At 41.6% G+C, this 22040-nt stretch overlaps 1 protein-coding gene across 4 annotated transcripts in view; it reads right to left on the bottom strand.

Annotated features, from left to right (window-relative positions):
- EPHA6 (EPH receptor A6) overlaps nt 1–22040 on the bottom strand; it is a 558183-nt gene that overhangs the window by 504265 nt on the left and 31878 nt on the right. For all 4 annotated transcript variants that reach the window (XM_078389828.1, XM_078389827.1, XM_020810349.3 and 1 more), the window contains exon 2: nt 20978–21042. In XM_078389828.1, the coding sequence (XP_078245954.1) occupies nt 20978–21042 (65 nt within the window). The remainder of the gene's footprint in view (nt 1–20977; nt 21043–22040) is intronic.

Below are 22040 nucleotides of genomic sequence, written 5' to 3' on the forward strand. Positions count from 1 at the left end.
ACAAACACTGTTTAGTACCTTACAGGCATGATAGGTCTTTTTAAAAAATTGTATCTTTCATTAGTTAGCTCTGTTCCGCTTATCTACGGTAACTCTGCATGGCATCCTACTATTGTCCCTCTATAGTTGAACAGAATCTGTCAGCTGAATATGAAAGAGAATTATTTTTGCTTACAAAATAATACATGTAGATCCCACCAGCATCTATTTTTGGATATCTTTGTTCATTTTCTCTCTGAAGTATAATATTTACAGTTGCAATAGGTTTAAAATAAAAGGATGATTGAAGAGAGTGGAAGAACAACTGTTGACTTGTAGGATAAGGTTTCAAAAATGTGTGGGTCATTTTTGTTAGGTATTTTCAATAAAATGAATGATTTAGACAATGGACTCTTGACTTTGGAGAACAGTTGATTTATATAACCACAGTGCATCTTCCAGCATTTTTACTCTATGCATTATGGAGGGCTGTGTCACATCTTATGGTCACTATAAATTTCCATGGTTTATCAGTCTTAATTTTATCTGCCACTCATAAGAAATGGAGAAGAAATAATTTGACTTGCATATATAGGATGGTTTAATACAACACCAGCTATTTTCCTCTGGTAATTCTATTTTGCTAGATTGAATATTTCAACAAATCTTGAATACATAAAAAGCATTCCTGAGGTTTGAATGCAAATGGATATTCAGCAGGGATTAACAGGTTCCTTGTTTTTGTTTAGTCGTGAAGTCGTGTTCAATACTTCGTGACCCCATGGACCAGAGCACGCCAGGCCCCCCTGTCTTCCACTGTCTCCTGGAATTTGGTCAAATTCATGTTGATAGCTTCAATGACACTGTCCAACCATCTCGTCTTCTGTCATCCCCTTCTCCTCTTGCCTTCACACTTTCCCAACATCAGAGTCTTTTCCAGGTTTCTCATGAGATGGCCAGAATATTGGAGCCTCAGCTTCAGGATCTGTCCTTTCAGTGAGCACTCAGGGTTGATTTCCTTCAAAACGGATAGGTATGTTCTCCTTGCAGTCCAGGGGACTCTCAAGAGTTTACTCCAGCACCACAATTTCAAAGCATCAATTCTTTGGCGGTCAGCTTTCTTTATGGTCCAGCTCTCACTTCCATACATCACAACTGGAAAAACCATAACTTTGACTATTGGGACTTTTGTTGGCAAGGTGATGTCTCTGCTTTTTAAGATGCTGTTGAGGTTTGTCATCACTTTTCTCCCAAGAAACAGGCGTCTTTTAATTTTGTGGCTTCTGTCACCATCTGCAGTGATCATGAAGCCCAAGAACGTAAAATCTGCCACTGCCTCTGTATCTTTCCCTTTTATTTTCCAGGAGGTGATGGGACCAGTGTTTTTTTTTTTTTTTTTTTTTGATGTTGAGCTTTAGATCATTTTTTGCACTCTCATATTTCACCCTCATTATGAGGTTCTTTAATTCCTCCTCACTTTCTGCCACTGAGTCATATCATCTGCATATCGGAGGTTGTTGATATTTCTTCCAGCAATCTTAATTCCGGTTTGGGATTCCTTCAGTCCAGCCTTTTGCATGATGTATTCTACATATAAGTTAAATAAGCCGGGGGACAATATACAGCCTTGTCATACTCCTTTCCCAATTTTGAACCAATCAGTTGTTCCATATCCAGTTCTAACTGTTGCTTCCTGTCCCATGTGTAGGTTTCTCAGGAGATAGATAAGGTGGTGAGGCACTCCCGTTTCTTTAAGGACTTGCCATTGTTTGCTGTGGTCCACACAGTCAAAGGCTTTTGCATAGTCAATTAAGGAGAAGTAGATGTTTTTCTGGAACTCTCTGGCTTTCTCCATAATTCAGCGCATGTTAGCAATTTGGTTTCTAGTTCTTCTGCCCCTTTGAAACCCAGCTTGTACTTCTGGGAGTTCTCGGTCCACATACTGCTGAAGCCTACCTTGTAGCCTACCTAAGTTAGCTAAGTACAAATATCTATATCCTAGTGTTAAACACAAAAATAATTCCAGGGAATTAACAAGTAAAGCCACAGCATAGTAATAAAATAACAATAAAAACATCAAACTAAAATTTAGTCAAGACCTTTCCCACAGAGCAATGGATAGGAAACAGTCTGGTCCAGTGGTAACACTTGTGTCACATGAATTCCTTCTGAAATATTTTCTTCCACAAGTTAGTTCAGTTTTAGATTACATGTTCCAGGAAGTATCTAAGCCCTGTTCTTCCACTGTCACCCAAAGGAGTACAAAAATATTTAGAATTTTTCCTCCTCTTTGCACCCCTTTTGTCCCATTTTGCCCAGGAGAATTAGTGGATACCATAAAACTGGTAACATTCAAAATTGCTTTCTTCTGCAATTTTTATGGATTTCCTCCATTAGTAGAGGTATGCTAATTGGATATCACCTAATGACTTCCACAGAAATAGAAAAAATCCAAAATTAATTCTGCATTTGAACACATATGAGCTTTCCATTCCTCCACTGCTTCTATATCTGTTTCCCTAGCACTGCATCTTTTAATGAACAGCATGCACAAACTACTCCCCCCCAGTGTTTTATAAGGGTTGATGAATTCATGTTTTTGCAAATAGTCATACAAGCAGAGCATGACTTTTTTCTATTGCAGATTTTTATCAGTAATGTAAGGTGCAGGAAATACATGAAGAAGTGAAAGCCGGTGTAAACTCCACATACAGTAATGCATGTGTAATGCTATATTCCTAACACTTCAACTTGCGTCTGGGAAGAATAACATGTATTTTGGGACTTCAGATTCCAAGCAGAATTCTGGAAAGAGAAACATTTCCAAAGAGTCTCTAACAGTTATCCAAAAAGGAAAACCTGCAGTGACCACTTGGAAATAAGGTCACTTTGCCCATTTCTCATCATAGACGGCCAACTTATAGAGACTGCACTTCTCATTTTAAAAAGAGAATTCCTAGATGACATTCTATGGTCAACATTTGGCTACACCTCAAATTTATTTATTTATTTATTTATTTATTTATTTATTTATTTATTTATTTATTTATTTATTTATTTATTTATTTATTTATTTATTTATTTATTTATTTATTTATTTTATTTTATTTTATTTTATTTTATTTTATTTTATTTTATTTTATTACCCCGCCCCTCTAGATGTCTACTCAGGCGGCTTACATAGGTTAAAACACATCAAAATAACATATATAAAAATACAATTCTTACAGTTAATTCTAAACACATTTGCAAGATGGCAAGATTCAAGAAGATGGCAAGATTCAAGAAGAGGGGGGAAAATCACTTAATTGGCTGGAGGGAAGGCCTGTTTAAATAACCAAGTTTTTAACTGGCTTTTGAAAATGCCCAGTGAGCGTGCCAGCTGAATTTCGGTAGGGAGAGTGTTCCACATCTGAGGGGCCACCACCGAGAAGGCCCGGTTTCTTGTTTTTTCCTTCCGGGCCTCCCTCGGCGTCAGGCCCCTGAGCCGTCCCTGCTGGCTATGTCGGGTGATTCGGGTAGATCTGGGTGCGAGAAGACGATCTGCCAAATATTGAGGTCCCGAACCGTTTAGGGCTTTATATATAATCATTAACACTTTGAAGTTGATGCGGAAACGGATGGGCAACCAGTGCAAGGCAGCCAGAGTGGGGGAGATGTGCTGATATTTTCTCACCCCAGTAAGAAGCCTGGCTGCTGCATTCTGGACCATCTGAAGTTTCCGCGTCAGCCTCAAAGGTAGCCCCACGTAGAGTGCATTACAATGGTCTAATCTCGAGATTACGAGTGCATGGACTAGAGAAGTGAAGTGAGCCCCCCCCCCAATCAAGATATGGTCGCAGCTGGGCAATCCACCATAGATGAAAATAGGTGGAGTGGACCACGGACACCACCTGGGTTTCCATGGTAAGTGCCGGGTCCAGATGTATCCCCAAGCTGTGGACCTCACTCTTTGTGGCAAGAATTATTAAAGATTATTTTACAAAAAAGTGAAGAGTGCAAGCTAAATACATGTACAGTGGGGTCTCTACTTAAGAACGTCTCTACTTAAGAACAATCCAACTTAAGAACAGCTCCATTTGCTAAATTTTGCTTCTACTTGAGAACAGAAATCCAAGATAAGAACAGGAAAAAAAACCCTTTCCTGCTCTTTTTTTAACCTTAGGTCATCTTAGGTTAAAAAAATTTCTCCCCCTAGTGGTAGAGTACGTATTAACCAGCTTTGCATTAGTTCAATGTATGAACGCACCTCTACATAACCAAAAAAAAAACAGCCAGAACGGATTAATTGGTTTTCAGTCCATTCCTATGGGAAATTTTGCTTCAACTTAAGAACGTTTCAACTTAAGAACACCATTCCAAAACGGATTAAGTTCTTAAGTAGAGGTTCCACTGTAGTTTCTATGGACGGAAAAGAGCAGATACGGATTAAATGGTTTTCAATGCATTCCTATGGGAAATGCAGATTCAACATAAGAACTTTTCAACTTGAGAGCCACCTTCCAATATGGATTAAGTTCTTAAGTAGAGACCCCACTGTATATAAAAAGCACTGACTAAGAGCCAAATTAACTGGGGAGTTTTGCCCATAGTTTAAAAGTAAATTGCAGTAGGAACAGCCTCCCTTGTACACTCTCTGAATTATATCAGGAAGGCAGCATAAAAAACAAAGGCTTACATGATTCCTAATGATGTGTTTAGTCACATTTACCTTGGTTTCTATACTTTGAGAAGCCACAATTCTGGATCACAAAAAACTGTATCTGACAAACTGTTTAGTGTTTATCTCTACCGGTATGCAGTGGTGGATACCAGATAGTTGAACAATGTTATCAAATTAGTTTAGAAGGAGGCAGCTATTTCAGTTCCAGGTGAAAAAAATATACTCCAAACTGTTATAAAAAGAAAGAGCAAAGACATACATCAACTGGGAGCAAACAACAAACCCCACATCCTCAAAACTGAGAAAGCCAAGCAACTGTATGTATAGGGTGACAAATTTAGAACCATAGACTCTTTTCAAACTTTTAAAAAGATAAATCAGCAACTGGAAATTATTCAAAGCCTTAGAAGAGCTCACTGGGGAGTGGAATACATTTCTGAAGTGAAGTAATTACATCTGTGGTTAATTTCATCGGAAGCTTGCTAACTGACAAGGAAGCATTTACAATAGCCACAATCAATGGGATTACAAGTTCTCAGGAGTCCTACTGTAGCCAAACAATACCGGGTGCTCATACTAAAATGTGTAATGCAGATGTGTTCTAATTAGCTATTTTAGAAACAGGTGTGCATATAAAAGGTAAGCACAGTGTACTGATGAGCTGGAAGATGCTCAAGAAACTCCCCTTTCAGTAGCGGCACCACATGGATTCCAGACTCAGCATTCACTTAAAAACTATACAGTGTTTGATTGTTGTGGGGTTTATTGGGTTCTTTGGCTATGTTCTGAAGGTTGTTCTTCCTGACGTTTTGCCAGTGTCTGTGGCCGGCATTTTCAGAGGACAGGAGTAGGAACTCTGCAATCATCAGATCCCGGCTGTGAAAGCCTCGGAGAAGACGTTATACAGTGTTTGTTACCTTTTCTTTGTAAAGATAGCTTTGAAAACATGGGTTGCAAACTGATCTACTTTGATGAGAGGAATCAGACTTGAAACCATAAGGAGCATATGTTTTCCAACCCTTTCCATGGCATGGCTCCATATCCTTCAATATGAACTTGCCACCTATTTATTAAGAACTTCAGCAAAGATTTTAATATTGTACTTCCCTAGTACAATATTGTCCTTTCCCAGATGTTAACCTGATGGGCAACAGGGGTATCACTTTCTTAGTGGTTGCATCAGTATCTGAACTATGTATCTCTCAAATGCTTTTAAATAAAAAAAAAACTTTTCGTCTAGAGGTCATAAATATTCTCATATGCTGAAAATTCTTTTTCTTTCTCACTCAGCCTAGAAATCGCAAACTTTAATTTAACAATATTGGGTTTACCTTGATATTTTGTACTGTGACAAAATTAAACAAGTGGACAAAAGAGGGGAGAAGGAAATAATGAAAAGTTGTGGCATCTTAAAGTCTAGCAGATTTGTTTCAATGTGAGGTTTTATGCATCAGAATCGATTTCCTTAGACATGGAGGATTTTTGATCCATGAAAGCTCACACTGAAAGAAATCTGCTAGTTTATGAGTTTCAGTTTCTGCAGCCTGATGATGTGGTCAGGACCCTTGGGAATGTAAGGACTACTATATATGTGCTGGATCCTTGCCCTTCCTGGCTCATAAAAGCTGCCAGAAAGCAACTGGTTGAATGGGTAGGAGTGGTGAACATCTCCTTGCAACAGGATTCCATCATGCTTAAAGGAGGCCACTGTTAAAAAAGACCATTGTTTTAAAAAAACCCACTTTGTATCCCACAATACTGAATAATTGCTGACCACTATCTAATAGCCCTAAAGTGATAGAGTAGGTTGTGGCTTCTCAGATCCAGAGGTTTCTAGATGAGACAGATTATCTAGATCCATTTCATTCTGGTTTAAGGCCTGGTTATAGGAAGATGACTTGCGCTGGGAATTGGATAGGAGATCTGTGTCCCTTTTAGTTTTGCTGGACCTCTCAGTGGCTTTTGATACATAGTATCCTCCTGACCCATCTCTGGAATGGGACTTGGGGGAACTGTTTTATGGTGACTCCAGTCCTTCCTGGAGGAAAGAACTCAGAAGGTGGTGTTGGAGGATTCCTGTTCAACACATTGACAGCTGATCTGTGGGATCCCTCAGGGTTCTGTCTCCTACTGTATGTTATTTAACATGTACATGAAACTGCTGGAAGAGATTATCTAGAGTTTTGGGGTTCGGTGGACACCCAACTCTACCTCTCTTTGCCACCTAAATTTGAAGAAGCTGTTTCGGTTCTAGGTCAGTGTTTTGAATCAGTAATGGACTGGATGAGGGTGAATAAATTGAAACTTAATCAAGACGAGACAGAGACGCTTCTGGTCAGTTGAAAGGCAGATCAAGGAACAGAGATGCAGCCTATACTGGATGGCGTTACACTCCCCCTGAAAAAAAAGGGGTGCAGCTTTGGGGTGCTCCTGGATTAATTTCTGAGCCTGGATGCCCAGGTCTTGGTGGTGGCCAGGAGTGCATTTGCACAATTAAAACTAGTGCATCAGCTACATCCATTTCTTAAAAAGTCTGATCTGGCCACTATCACACATTCTAGTTACTTCCTAGCTGGATTACTATAACTTGCTCTATATGGGGCTGCTGATAGAAAGTGTCAGGAAACTTCAGTGAGTCCAAAATGCAGCATTTAGACTGCTGATTGGGGCTGGTTACAAAAAACCCACACCTTTTTACAAGGGCTGTGTTACATAACAGCACTGATGTTACCTGTCTGTCATGGGTTTGGAGGGAAAGTTCCATCCTATGGGGAGTGGAAGGCGGGACATCAGGAGGAGGGGCTGTACTGTATAAATATGTGATGCCTGTGTGGTGAAGAAGAGATGCTGAGACAGACTGTGAGACACTGGGTTGGGACGAAGCAGCAGCTGGGGAAGAAGAAGCTGTTGTGGGAGTCTGGGTGTCTGACAGGGTACTACTGTGTGTCAGAGTACCAACCTGATAAGTTCAGGTGTCTGTGGGTTAGCCAGAACTGATGGGTTCAGGGTCTGTGCTTTAAGTTAAAGGTTCTAGGTGAACCAAACTGTATGCTTGTGTGTGTGAGAATAAGCCACGTTACTTTATTTTATTCACCTGATTGTTTTATTTACCCTGTTTGTATTTAAAATAAACCTTATTCTTTTATTGTTTAAAAATCCATCCCTGGTCTGTGTGACTTATTATAGGGAATGGTTGGTGGCAGCTTAGTAACTGTGTGATAGATCCCAGTAGGTCTGGGTTTGTCACATTGATTGGTGTCCAGCGTGTGGGATACGACTGGTCCAGTTGTCCAGTGGTCCAGCAAAGCCTTGGCAAGTGTGCCCAGAGCAAGGGGGGTCTAGTCAGGGACAGTCTGAGGCGCGTAGGTAATCTTCTAGGTGTACCTCACGGGGAGGTGCACTAGTGGAAGAACGTGCCAACTGGGGAGACTTAGATTAAGGTGCTCTGAGGCAGCCTAGTTTTGGCGGGAAAAAGCTGAGGCAAAACTGCGTAGTAACAGTGAGCTAGCTTGCCAGCTGAGAGGCCCAGCAGAGGGGGGTAGGCTCTGACTCGATACTGTTGCAAATTAGTGCTGAAGAACAGCAGCAATCTCTAGGGAGAGCTGGTTCTGAGGCAAGAAGGAAAAAAGTGGTCGTTTTATTCTGAGGCTTGACTTTTTAAAGCAGCCTGTTCTGAGGGGGGGTTATGCCCTTGACTCGAAGCCAAGTAGCAGACATGAGTGAAGTGAAAGACCCCCAGATTGACCAAGGTTCTGAGGATGAATTTGGCTCAGTGCAAGGTGACAGCACAGGAGAGCAGGACCCAGAACTTAGAAAATTGCTCATAGCCCAACAGCATGAACTGAGGATGAGGCAATTTGAAATGGAGGAAAGGGAAAGAGAAGAAAGGGAAAGAGAGAAACAGAGACAATTTGAATTGGCATTGGAGAGAGAGAAAATGGCGTTTGAATTAAGAAAACTGGAACTGATGAACCAGAACAATAATAATAATAGGGATTCTGAGGGAGGCCAACTGTCTAAAGCTGACCTGAAGAAATTCCCTGTGTACCACAAGGGAGATTGTCCTGAGGTGTTCTTTTCCTTAGTGGAAAGAGCGTTTGTGGACTTCTCAGTGAGGGAAACTGAGAAGATGACCATCATGCGATCTTTAATCAGTGGTAGCCTGGCTGAGGTTTATGCCGAGATGCCTGAGGAACTGATGAAAGATTTTGCAGAGTTTAAAAAACTGGTGTTTGCCAGACATGGGATAAATGCAGAGCAGCTGAGACAAAGATTCAGGTCCCTCACAAAAAAACCAGAACAGACTTTTACCCAAGTGGGGGCCCAATTGGTGAGGCTGCTTGAGAAATGGCTATCGCAGGAAGGAACAGAGACCTATGAGCAGCTTAAAGATTTGATAGCGCTGGAACAGTTCTATTCAGTCCTGCATGGGGAATTAAAATTCCAGGTGAGGGAAAGGAAACCTAAATCTGTGGCAGCAGCCGCAGAGATCGCAGATTTTATTTCCCAAATAAGAAAGCCCTTGGGTGAGGGGAAATCTGTAGGTAAACCCAAAAAAACCTACAGCAAGTACTCTCAGGGACCAGGGAAAAGCCAGCAAGGGGGAGGGGCCCATGGTGAAGGGAAGCCCTCAGACATGAAACCAAGACCTCAGATTTTGGAGGGAAAACCAAAACAAGATGAGAGAGAATCAAAATATACCAGAAAATGCTATTTCTGTCAGGGAAAGGGTCATCTAATCTCAGAGTGTGAGAAATTAAAGCAGCTAAAAGGAATGGTGCCTCAGAATTCTAGTGGGACCAAGCCAAAAGCTGTGTTCTGTGTCCAGAAAGAGCAAGGCTCAGTGTCACAGAGGGAGCCTGTTGCCATGGCTACTCAGTCTGGGACAGCTGCCTCTGCTGATCAGGCTGAGGAAAATGGTCCTCTTCTGGAGGTAAAGCGCTGCTTGCTGATAAAAACAGATTCTCAGTTGTTTGAGACAGCAGGGGTGGACGTAGGAATACTTGACCGTCAGTATAGGGGGCTGCGGGACACTTGTTCCCAAGTAACCCTATGCCATCCAGATATCATCCCTAGGGAGTTTATAATCCCAAATGAGAGCATGAAGGTGGCAGGGATTGAGGGGCAGATAATCTCTCTGCCAGTAGCAGAGGTACCTGTCAACTTTCAAGGCTGGAGGGGAGATTGGCGGATAGCGATTTCATCGACTCTGCCAGCAGCCGTGCTCGTGGGAAATGACCTGGCTGAACATGTGAAACGGGTGCTAGTGATTACACGCTCACAAGCCACCACAGGGACAGTTCAGGGGGGTAATGATGAGCCAGAGACGGAAGCAGGTGGGGGGAGTTCAGAAGCTGTGGTGGAAACCTTAACCACAGACAGCAGATTTGGACAGGAGCAAAAGGCAGACGCCACTCTCCAAAAGTGTTTTGAACAGGTGACTGACGCCCAGCTGACACCTGAAACCCCAGTGAGATTTCTGGAGAAAAAGGGGATTTTATATAGAGAAACCCTGAGGAATATCTCAAAAGGGGGAGATGGGATCAGAAGTCAGCTGGTGGTACCTGAAAAGTATCGCCCCATGATCTTACAAAGGGGGCACTCTGACATGTTTGCTGCACACTTAGGAGTGAACAAAACACAGCAGAGAATAACACAGAATTTCTACTGGCCTGACATAGGGAAGCAGATCAGGGAGTTCTGTAAACAATGTGATGTGTGTCAAAGGCAGGGGAATAACCGCGACAGGACCAAAGCAAAGCTGTGCCCTTTGCCTGTGATTGACACTCCGTTCAAATGCATAGGGGTGGATATAGTGGGACCTTTGCCCAAGGCCACAAAGAGGGGGAACAGGTTCATCCTAACAATTGTGGACCATGCCACAAGGTATCCTGAAGCCATACCCCTGACTAACATTGAAACTAACACAGTGGCCGATGCTTTGGTGGGGTATATGTCCAGGATGGGATTTGCCTCAGAGATAATCACAGATTTGGGCGCATCGTTCACATCAAAGCTCATGAAACGCTTATGGCAGATCTGTGGAATTAAGCACAAGGAAACCACTGCGTATCATCCTGAAAGTAATGGGTTAACTGAGAAGTTCAATGGGACTCTAATGCGCATGATTAGGGCTTACTTGGCAGAGAATCCAAACAATTGGGACCAGAAGCTGCAATCCCTTTTGTTTGCTTATCGATCAGTGCCACAAGCCAGTACCGGGTTTAGTCCATTTGAACTTCTATTTGGGAGACGGGTGAAAGGGCCCCTTGATTTGATCAAACAAAATTGGGAGCAGATCACCCAGGATGACCCACAAGACGTTGTGACTTACATAGACACCTTGATGAATGACCTAAGGAGAAATCTAGAGCTGGCAGCAGAAAACCTGCAAGCTCAGAAGGTCAGACAGAAAACATGGTATGACCACAAAGCTAGAGAGAGGCACTTTGACCCAGGGGAGGAAGTGCTTTGGCTTAGGCCCTGCAGAGAGAATAAACTGCAGCTCAAATGGGCAGGACCATATAGGGTCATTTCCAAGATGTCAGACCTGAACTACCTAATAGAGCAGGAGGAGAACCAAGCAAGGAGGGTGGTTCATGTGAATGCCCTAAAACCCTACTACAGAGGGGAACAGAGGGTTTTATTCGCGATAAAAGCAGCTGAGAGTGAGGAAGCGGAATTACCCTTCTGGGAGGGTAGAGGGGAAGTAAAATACAACCCAGAGGAGGTAAAGATCAGTCCTGCACTCACCCAAGACCAGCAGCAAGAACTAAAAATGCTGCTTAATAAATATCAACAGGTGTTTTCCAACAAGCCGGGGATAGTGAAGGGAGTGATGCATCGGATCCACACAGGGGATGCACCCCCGCAGGCAGTATCCCCATACCGAGTAACGGGACCCTATAGGGACAAGGTGCGGAAGGAGCTGGACGAAATGCTGAGGGAGAACATAATCGTCCCCTCTTCTAGTCCTTGGTCCTCTCCGATAGTCCTTGTGGACAAGCCTGATGGGAGCATTAGGTTTTGTGTTGATTACAGGAAATTAAACCGTGTAACCACTCCTGATGCCTACCCAATGCCCAGGCTAGACAACCTGATTGAAACCATAGGGGGTTGTCGGTTCATCTCATCATTGGACCTGGTAAAGGGATATTGGCAATTAAGAATTGATCCCAGGGATCAAGAAAAGACTGCCTTTTGCAGCCCTTTTGGTCTCTATGAGTTTCGAGTCCTGAGCTTTGGTCTCAGAAATGCACCAGCCACATTCCAAAGGCTGATGGACCAGACCTTGGCAGGGCTCAGTGACTTTACAGTGGCCTACATTGACGACATAGGGATCTTCAGTAATACCTGGGAAGATCACCTGATACACCTGGAGTTAGTGCTGCAGAGGTTAAGTGCAGCAGGGCTAACAGTAAAGGCCAGCAAGTGTCAGCTGGGTAGCCCAGAAATAAAATACTTGGGTCACATGGTAGGGGGAGGAGTGATAAAACCCCTGGAGGCCAAAATAGAAGCAGTTCGTGATTGGCCCAGACCCAACACCAAGAAAAAAGTCAAATCATTTCTTGGGTTGGTGGGCTACTACAGAAAGTTCATCCCGAGGTTTAGCGAGATTGCGGCTCCGCTGACCGATCTGACGAGGAAGAAGGCTGATGACCGCATCCCGTGGACCAGCGACTGTGAGGAGGCGTTCCAGAGGTTGAAGGAGGCGTTAATCAACTATCCTGTCCTGCGTGCTCCAGACTTCGACCGGGAGTTCATCATCTACACTGATGCGTCTAACAGCGGGGTAGGAGCAGTTCTGTGCCAGGAGGATGAGAATGGTGACCAGCATCCAGTGTCCTACCTGAGTAGGAAACTTCAAAAAGGTGAGAGACATTTGGCAACCGTGGAGAAGGAGTGTTTGGCCATAGTCTACGCGATCCAGAAGGCCAAGCCTTACATCTGGGGAAGACATTTTATTCTGTGTACTGACCATTCACCATTGCAATGGTTAAAGACAATGAAAACCCACAATAGCAAACTTATGAGGTGGGCTTTAAACCTACAGGACTATGACTTTGAAGTGAAGGTGGTCAGAGGGTCAGTGAACTGTGTTGCTGACGCCTTATCAAGAAGACCTGAAGAATGAAGACGGCGAAAGGACATGGACTATGTGTATATAATGATGACAAAAAGTTAAATGTACCTGGTTTTGAATTTGGTTTGTATGAATAAAGGTAAATTGATGTAATGTATATGGTAAATGTTTAAATGCATAATTGCTATGGTTGACTTAGAATGTAAGTATGAGTAAGTATAATATGGTATGTATAACTGTTGTTGTGTATTTTACCTAGGTTGTTTTTTGGTGAAAAGCACTTTAGCTTTCCCCCTACAAAACAACTTTTAAAGAGGGGAGGTGTTACATAACAGCACTGATGTTACCTGTCTGTCATGGGTTTGGAGGGAAAGTTCCATCCTATGGGGAGTGGAAGGCGGGACATCAGGAGGAGGGGCTGTACTGTATAAATATGTGATGCCTGTGTGGTGAAGAAGAGATGCTGAGACAGACTGTGAGACACTGGGTTGGGACGAAGCAGCAGCTGGGGAAGAAGAAGCTGTTGTGGGAGTCTGGGTGTCTGACAGGGTACTACTGTGTGTCAGAGTACCAACCTGATAAGTTCAGGTGTCTGTGGGTTAGCCAGAACTGATGGGTTCAGGGTCTGTGCTTTAAGTTAAAGGTTCTAGGTGAACCAAACTGTATGCTTGTGTGTGTGAGAATAAGCCACGTTACTTTATTTTATTCACCTGATTGTTTTATTTACCCTGTTTGTATTTAAAATAAACCTTATTCTTTTATTGTTTAAAAATCCATCCCTGGTCTGTGTGACTTATTATAGGGAATGGTTGGTGGCAGCTTAGTAACTGTGTGATAGATCCCAGTAGGTCTGGGTTTGTCACATTGCTGATCAGTTTCCAGGCACAATTCAAAGTGCTGGTTTTAACCTATAAAGCCCTAAATGGCCTGGTTACAAGCTATCTCAGAGACCATGTCTCTCACTATGAACTGGCTTAGGTGTTAAAATCATCAGGAGAGGCCTTGCTCGTGGTCCCACCAACTTCACAGGTGTGTCTGATGGGGACACAGGAGAGAATCTTCTCTGTTGCTGTTCTCAGACTTTGGACCTCTCTTCCACAGGAGACCAGAATGGCCCCATCTTTGCTGTCGTTTTGCAAGCAGGCAAAGACACTTCTCTTCAGGCAAGCTTTCTCTCAGTAACTAGTTACATGTGTGTGATATTTATATGGATTGTTATACATTACTGCTTTGACTGGATTTTTAGAACTACTACTCTTCAAGTAATAACCAAGTCCAATTCTACTTAGCTTCCAAAATCAGACAAAAACTCATGTATTCAGAGCATTATAGCTCTATGAAATGGAAGACATTTTTGTACTGGAGTAGGTCCAGCCACTTGACTGTCTCAGACCTCCATGGACTAAAAGAATAATGAGCAGGGCTTGAAAAATGCACTCATCCACTCATCTGTGACAAGTGAAAAATGCTGCGTGGCAGCTCCTACATCTCCATCTCCTGCTGCTGTTGCCTCCGCCATCTGATTGCCTCCTCCAGTGCGACTGCCAGGGCTCACCTCCAGCTCACATCGCTGCCTTGTCCCCTGCCCGAAGGGAGCCCATGAGTGTCTCTGGAGGAGGCGACCTGGCAGCAGTGGCAGCAGTCAATGGGCAGCAGCGAGAGGCAGACGAGTGCAGCTGCTCCTTTGCCTCTGTCTCTGCCTCCTGCTGCTGCTGCCTCTGCCACCAGATCACCTCCTCTAGTGCCACTCGCGGGCTCCCTTCAGACAGGGGCAAGGCAGCAAAGTGAGCTGGAGGTGAGCTCTGGCAGTCACACTGCAGGAGGTGATCGGATAGCAGCAGCGGCAGTCAGTGGGCAGCAGCAAGAGGCAGCTCCTTTGTCTCCATCTCTTTCCGTGTATAAAACGACCCTCAATTTTTCCTCTAATGATTTCAGGAAAATGTGTCATTTTATACACAGAAATATACAGTATATCGTGCCTTGCTCAACTTTTCATGCACAGGTATTCTTTCTGTGCTTATGTCCAGCATTTAATGAAGATAAGTAGATTCAAAGCACAGTGAAATTATAGTTTTCCAACAGCTATCCTATATTGTTCAACAGAAGCATAAGATTTTTGCCTAAAAATAAGTTCAGAAAACAGATAAATGTTCTTCTTGCTCATGTGATGTATTTAGAGGTGGAATCTTTATGCACCTTTATTGTTACATAGAATTACAGGGAGGGAGGCTTCACTTTTGACTAAATATCCACAGTATCAGGTTGCACATCTAATGGAGTAAACCAAATCAAACTCAATGAGATTTGCCTGAGATAAATATGGCTGTAATGTGGGTACACTTGAATGCATGCATGCATACTTGGCTTCTCTATTTGTTATCAACTTGTTCTATTTTGGAAGAATATGTCTGTGCAAATATCAACTTTAAATCTTCATTTTATCCTCAAAGGATGTCTGATCAAGTGGTAAGGATCAGACAAGTCACAACAACTATCATTTATATTTGACGACCTCTAATCTAATCTAATCAGATTCTCTGGGAGCAATCTCCTGTTATGAACTACATTTTTCAAAGAGCAGGCAATAGCTCACATTCATTTATCCCCACACTTTCAGTTAAAATCATCCTTCCAACCTTTATTTTGTCCACATCTGCTAGCTAGGAACAGCTAGGAAGCTTGGATAAAGTGCTTGCAGGAGTTAACACCACCCTCCACTGATGGCAAAAAGCAGTCATACTGCCCTCAGTCTCACTCTGAACAGAAAGATCCTAGTCAAGATTTCCTCTCCATCTTATCTTTCAAACTCATTTTACAGCCATAGCATGGTCTCATGTCACTACCTTGTCCAACCTACTCCCGAGAACTCTTGTCTGGTCACCTGCTTTCTACAGTCTTGCAAGTCCTGATCTTGCTTGCTAAATTTATGTTGTGACCTTCAATGCACCCATTCTTCAGATTTTACTTCACTTCTGTCTTTGGCTTGTTTTTAATATAGCAAGGACAGGTATGTCTTCCTCTTAATGTGTGATGCTCCTGACCCTCTTAGGGTCACACAGCTCTGGCACTTACTTACCACCTTTATGCTGGGCCGAGTCCCTAGACCCCAGCACTGCGTAGCATAAGCCCTTCGAAACAATTCTGACCTAAAAAGAACATGTTGCACTTAGGAACCTAGCAAGTACAGGCACATGGGCTTTGTGATTCCTTAGAACTCACCAAAGCTCTATGAGGTAAGATTCTTAAATGACAGCAAATCTGTGGCCCTCTTCACCACTGGAATTAGCCAAACCTTGCTGTTCAAGAGACCAGTCCTCAATAAGGAGTTTTAAAAGTAAATTTTAATTAGGAAAATAGAGTTTCATAGAAAATCAGTTTATATTACAAAAGCAGTAGCATTCAATAACATATTCAAAGACTATGCAGTTAAATAAAATACTTGTTTCCCATTTAAAATAATATACTTCTAAAAGCTAACCTAGGGTAGGCTATAGAGGGCTAGCCCCCCCCCTTTCTTCCTCCTTCTAGCTACATGCTCATACCATCAGAACAGAAATCCATCATCAGGAATCACTGAACACACTGGAACACAAGTGAACAAGAGTGAACACAGAACACATAACCCATCTTCCATTTTCTACTTTGCTAACTCCTCCCTTCTTCTTGGCTCCCTCTAGATGTTAACCAATTAACTTTTTGGAGGTTGTACCACCTCTCTCCATGAGAGTGCAGGTGTTATTTGTCTTCCGTAATAGGCTTGGAATGTTGAGTCTTCCCCAGCCTCTCGACATGGCCTTCAAGATAACAGTCACAGGAAAACAGTCTCATGATGCTTTAGAAAAACACATTCAAAAGTCCTTCAAATCATCTCTATACAGAACCAATCTGACTCCATTTTTTATTTCTCTGATTACATATCCTATCATCGTGACACATTTCTAATCAGATATCCCATGACAATGAGCATTTAAATTTCTTTGTTATCTTTTTCTCCAGCTTTCCTGCATTCTCTTCACTCTTCTTTTCTCGCATGCTGAAGCATTGTTTAACATCTGTCCTTGGCTCACTTCATCATATGCCCCTTCCAAAACAAGCCTTCAAAGGATTGTAGTCTTTGGAATGTTTTCTGTCTATGTTGTTTATACTATGTACAGATCTGGTGTGCATAGATTATTTTTCGGTGTTTTGGTGTTGTTTTTTAACTCTGGAAAACATCCTTTGATCCACAGTGGATAGAATATTAGGCATATTTTAGAGCAGTGGTTCTCAATTTTGGGTCCCCAGATGTTCTTTGACTACAAATCCCAGAAATCCTGGCCAGCACAGCTAGTGGTGAAGGCTTCTGGGACTGAAGTTTGGGAATCACTGAGTAAGTAATCAGGAAATTTCAGTAATCAGGAAATCTCGGTGCATCTATGATGGAGTTTTTCATTTGTTTGTAGTACACTTCTGATCAACAGAAAATATCTAGAAGACGCAGGTTTAGCATTTTACTACAACATTTACAAATAGAGAAAGTGGTTGCCACAGCTGGTATCTGTTCTCTGTTGCCTTTTAGATTTTATGTATTACAGTATTTTGGCATAATTTACACTACAGTTACAGCTCAAACTTCTGATTATGCATGCTACTGACTCCACTGGCCTTTTAAAAGGACACTTAAAATGTACTCTGCTATGTTAAGCTGTGCCATTTTGGGACAACTCTGACGCTTCAGGAAACAGAAAGTAATAACCTACCATGCATTTTAAATCCCAAATGTATTAGCACTGGATTGTATTGTATTACTATTTTTTTAAACTGTTGGTCTTATGCCTGCTATCAGTCTATTATTCTAAAACGGATTCTGCAGACGAACATAATGAATAAACTTGCTATAACCTACAGTGAGCACTCACACAACTTTTATTTTACCCATATTTCCTAAGGAACACACATTTTAGAATTCAAAATCTAAACTATAATACCTGCAAGACAAAATATAAATGCTAACTAGGAAATAAAGTCTGATAATGAAAAGTACTGTAAACTGCTGCAAAACGTAATCCATAAAGTTGAAAATAGGCTAAGATTAAAAATGCCATATTACTTAAATTCCCTGAAGGGAGACTTTTAAATATATATATATTAAGCTACTAAGAAAGGATCATATATATTTCCTCCTAGAATAAATAGGCTATTTGCCTAATAATTTTAGCATTCTTTGGGCAAAATCCAGTGGACATTCTCCTGTGCAAATTCCACCAATCTGAATTGGAGCTGTGCAAGAGAAGATCCTTCTAGCTTATGTCACATACATCAGTTTATTGGTAGCATCTCAGATATCATCATAAATACTCAGCATTGAAAATATCCACACATGAAAATAAATTAAACTATGGGAACAGAGCTGCTTAATTTAAAGACTTCTCAGGATAAAGAGCTAATCAATAAAATGGATTAAGTGCTTAAATATACAGCATCTTAATTAAAATTTGAACTATACAAGTTTCTCCGATGTGTTGTTAAGTGAACTGGCCAAGTGGAAAGCCTAACCTGATCTTTGAGGTGTAGCCACTTGAAACTAATGACATCAAGCAGAAGGAAAAACTTTATTGCTTCCACCCCTCACATTCACTAAACTGAATTATGAACTCAAATCTCTTCCCTATTTTCTGTTTCAATCAAAAGAGTAATCATACCATTGACTTCCTACTGCAAATACACACAGCCTATTGCAGCAGCCTTGCTAAGCCTCAAGCAAGCATAATTGATCCCTTGACCCAAAGGTGCCCTCCTTTGGTCACAGAAATCATTTCAATCATTTTTTTAAGGATAAATTAGTATATCCTCCTTTTTGCCCCACTTATAACTCATTATACCATTCTAGGATCAGGTTGAAGGGACTGCTGACTAGTGGCCTTCCCAACACCAAAGATACCCGTTATGAAAACTGAGTCAATCAAATATAGGACTGCCTAAGTAACACAGTGGTGTGATCGGCACTGCGGGCTAAACTGCAAAGCCTCTGGGCTGCAAGGTCAAAAGATCAGCAGTTCGAATCTACACAACAGAGTGAGCTCCTGTCGCTTGTCCCAGCTCCTGCCAACCTAGCAGTTCAAAACCATGTAAAAATCGTGAGTAGATAAACAGGTACCACCATGGTGCGAAGATAACAGCATTCCATGTCTAGTCGCGCTGGCCACATGACCATGGAAACTGTTTATGGACAAAATGCTGGCTCTGTGGCTTGGAAACAGGAATGAACACTGCACCCTAGAGTCAGACATGACTGGACAATTTGTCCAGGGGAACCTTTCATCTTTACCTAAGTGGCACAACATGTAACAAGCACCGACAAATTTCTGATTGCTTCTAATGAGAGCAGGCACTTTGCAAAATATCCCAAACAGTGGTTCTTATATGCAATTTTACATATTTTCATAACAACATGGCAGAAATCCAATGGCAAAATGCTGCAAATATCTCTAATGCTTTCCTCTTGCTATGGAGCTGTGATTGGGTCCTTTCTCTGTGGGGGACGGACCAAGGGATTTGGCGGGAATAACCGCAGGAGTCGATGTAACGGTCAAAAACGGGTTTGCTTTATTAGCTTTCTCATCGAGTAATTCGGGACCAAACGGGTCCGGCAACTCTTCATTTGTTAACAGGTTATATTTCTTGGGTTTTACCCCAGGCATTACATCTTTGGTCTTCACTATTTCTTCCCCCCAAAAAGAGTGATTGCGTTCTGACTTGCGGCCGACACAGTCAGAACTGAGCAGGAAGTCCTGCAGCAAGGATGGATCACTACAGATCCCTCCAGCCTGGGTAGGAATGGGCTGGCTCCACCAAGGGTTTCTCTGTCCATCATTGGGCAAGAAGCCGAACCCACTCCCGGTCTCCATCCCCTTGAGAACTCACAAGCTTCAACTTTGCTTATCTCTTTCGGTAGAGGCAACAGACCATCTTCCTTCATTAAGTTCGGGAAATTCTTTACCAGTGTCGCAATCTTCTCTCTCTCTACACCTGTCTCCCTTGTTTGCGTACTCTTTTCTTCCTTTCCCCCTTCTGACTCTTTCTCTCCCCTCTCCTCCTTTATAACCTCGTCTCATCTCCAGTCTCCTGACTCCTCCCCCAGTCTTTTGTCCTCTCCGCTAGAAACACCTCTATCGCTCTATTAGTACCCCCCTCTTCATCATCCAGTTTGATTAATTCACCCACAGCGCATCCCTCACTTTCTTCTTCTTTAGATGTCTGTGAGGACGGCTCACTTTCCTTCCTTCGCTCACAGGAGCAACTTGTAGTATCTGATCTACTGTGTTTCCCCGAAAATAAGACAGGGTCTTATATTAATTTTTGCTCCAAAATGCATTAGGGCTTATTTTCAGGGGACGTTTTATTTTTTTCATGTACAACAATCTACATTTATTCAAATATAATCATGTCATCTTCTGGTTGCTGCACAATGGTGTAGGGCGGGGTTTCACTTAACTAGAGCTTAATTTTGGGGTAGGGCTTATATTACGAGCATCCTGAAAAATCACACTAAGGCTTATTTTCAGATTAGGTCTTATTTTCAGGGAAACAGGGTATGACTTCCATAGCTTGTTGTGTGGATGATTCAGTGGGGTGAATATTTGTAATACTGAACCTTTAAATCCAACAAACAGAATTCTAGATCACATTTATATTCATAACACCATGTTTCTCAATTATGCTGCCAGAGTAGCCCTACTAAGTAATATAAATCATGCTAAACATACTTGGAAATATAGTCTCCAGTTTCATTATATATTTTAAAACTTGTGATATTGATACATTCAGAAGTTTGCATGAAAGAAAATTTTCATGTTCAAATAAAATTGAGTTAGTATTGAATATTTCTTAAGAACAAAAATAGTGAGATGGTAACTATATCATGCCATTTCATGGCTGGAATCTTGTTAGTGTAGTAAGCTGTAACTAGAGTAGGTCCATTGAATCAGTGCAACTTAGGGAGAAGCTGACTCACCAAATGACCACTCATTCAATGGTTCCACTTTAGTTGTGACTTGCTATGCTAAGCAACAAGATTTTAGCCACTATGTTTATTCTTTTATTTATATAGTTTCTTTTTAGAAATGTTTACCAGAAAACAATTTCACACTGAGTTGAGTAAACTTACCTTTCTTTTACTGGACCACAAACACAGACATTGCACATTCATTTCTCCTAGTCCATTCTATAACTTCCCAATGTAGAACAATAAAAGTCCTTATAAGCTGACTTACCCCATTTAGTGGATACGTCTTCCATCCAAGCTCTCCAATGGCAGTGGTTGTATCAAGTAATACAACTAGAAATTCAAAACAAAAAACACAATAATAATATATTTTGATAAATTATTTGCAATAAACTCACAAATTAGTTGAAAGAAAACCTTAAACATCTGTCCAGTTATAATAAAAGCCCTCTTGTGTAAATAAGAGCAGCCTTTGTTTCTTATGCCATACCTCAAATCAAGATAACTGATTTGTACCAAACTCTGCGATCTTAACTGTAGCAAATCTCCTATTTGTTCCATAAAGACCAAAAAAATATTCTCTGTATGGAGATTTAAAGCATAAAGATATAGTTGTCTGTTAAATATAAGCTACAGAAACATAACCACAAGCAAGAAGTGTGGCTTAATTTAATTTAAAGGTGTACTGTGCTAAAGTTTCTCCTATAAGAATTTTAGCCATTCTCATTTAATTTGGCAGGAAGAAAAAATCGCTTTGAAAAGAATTTCCAATGTGGAGAACCTTCAGAGAAATCTTCACAGGTTCTCACGCTTTTCTTACTTACGTATCAGGTGGCTGAGCAGTGTGTGTACATGTCTTGTATCTCATTATATAGCCTTCTTTTCATCACCTCCTACCTCCAGCTTCCCATAACTGAATTAAAATTCAGGTGAACATGGATTAATGCAATTTTTCACACAGTTTTTTTTTTCAGGTCAGGAAAGAGGACCAGACAGAGAACCTACAGAATAATGGAGATGTGTAATCGAAATAAAAATATTGGCTATCTTGCAAAGTTAACAGTTATGTCAAAAATGTCACAAAAAGATGTTCTAAAGGCTCCTGAGAATGGAACAAAAAACTAGAAGCCTCTTTTATGGGGAAATAAAATGTTTGGGAAATTGGAAGACAAATTATGGAAGACAAAAGGCTTCACCTTTTTCCTGGAAGTAGACACAACCATTATCTGAAGCCTACTGGCATATATCAGGGTAGGTGCAATAGGATAAATCGCAGTGGTGACTTGCTGCTAGTTAAAGGGTAGAAACATGTATTCCTCATCATGTGCCAG

The sequence above is a fragment of the Pogona vitticeps genome, chromosome 3 (genome assembly GCF_051106095.1).
Source record: "Pogona vitticeps strain Pit_001003342236 chromosome 3, PviZW2.1, whole genome shotgun sequence".
In the NCBI taxonomy this organism is placed as follows: domain Eukaryota; kingdom Metazoa; phylum Chordata; class Lepidosauria; order Squamata; family Agamidae; genus Pogona; species Pogona vitticeps.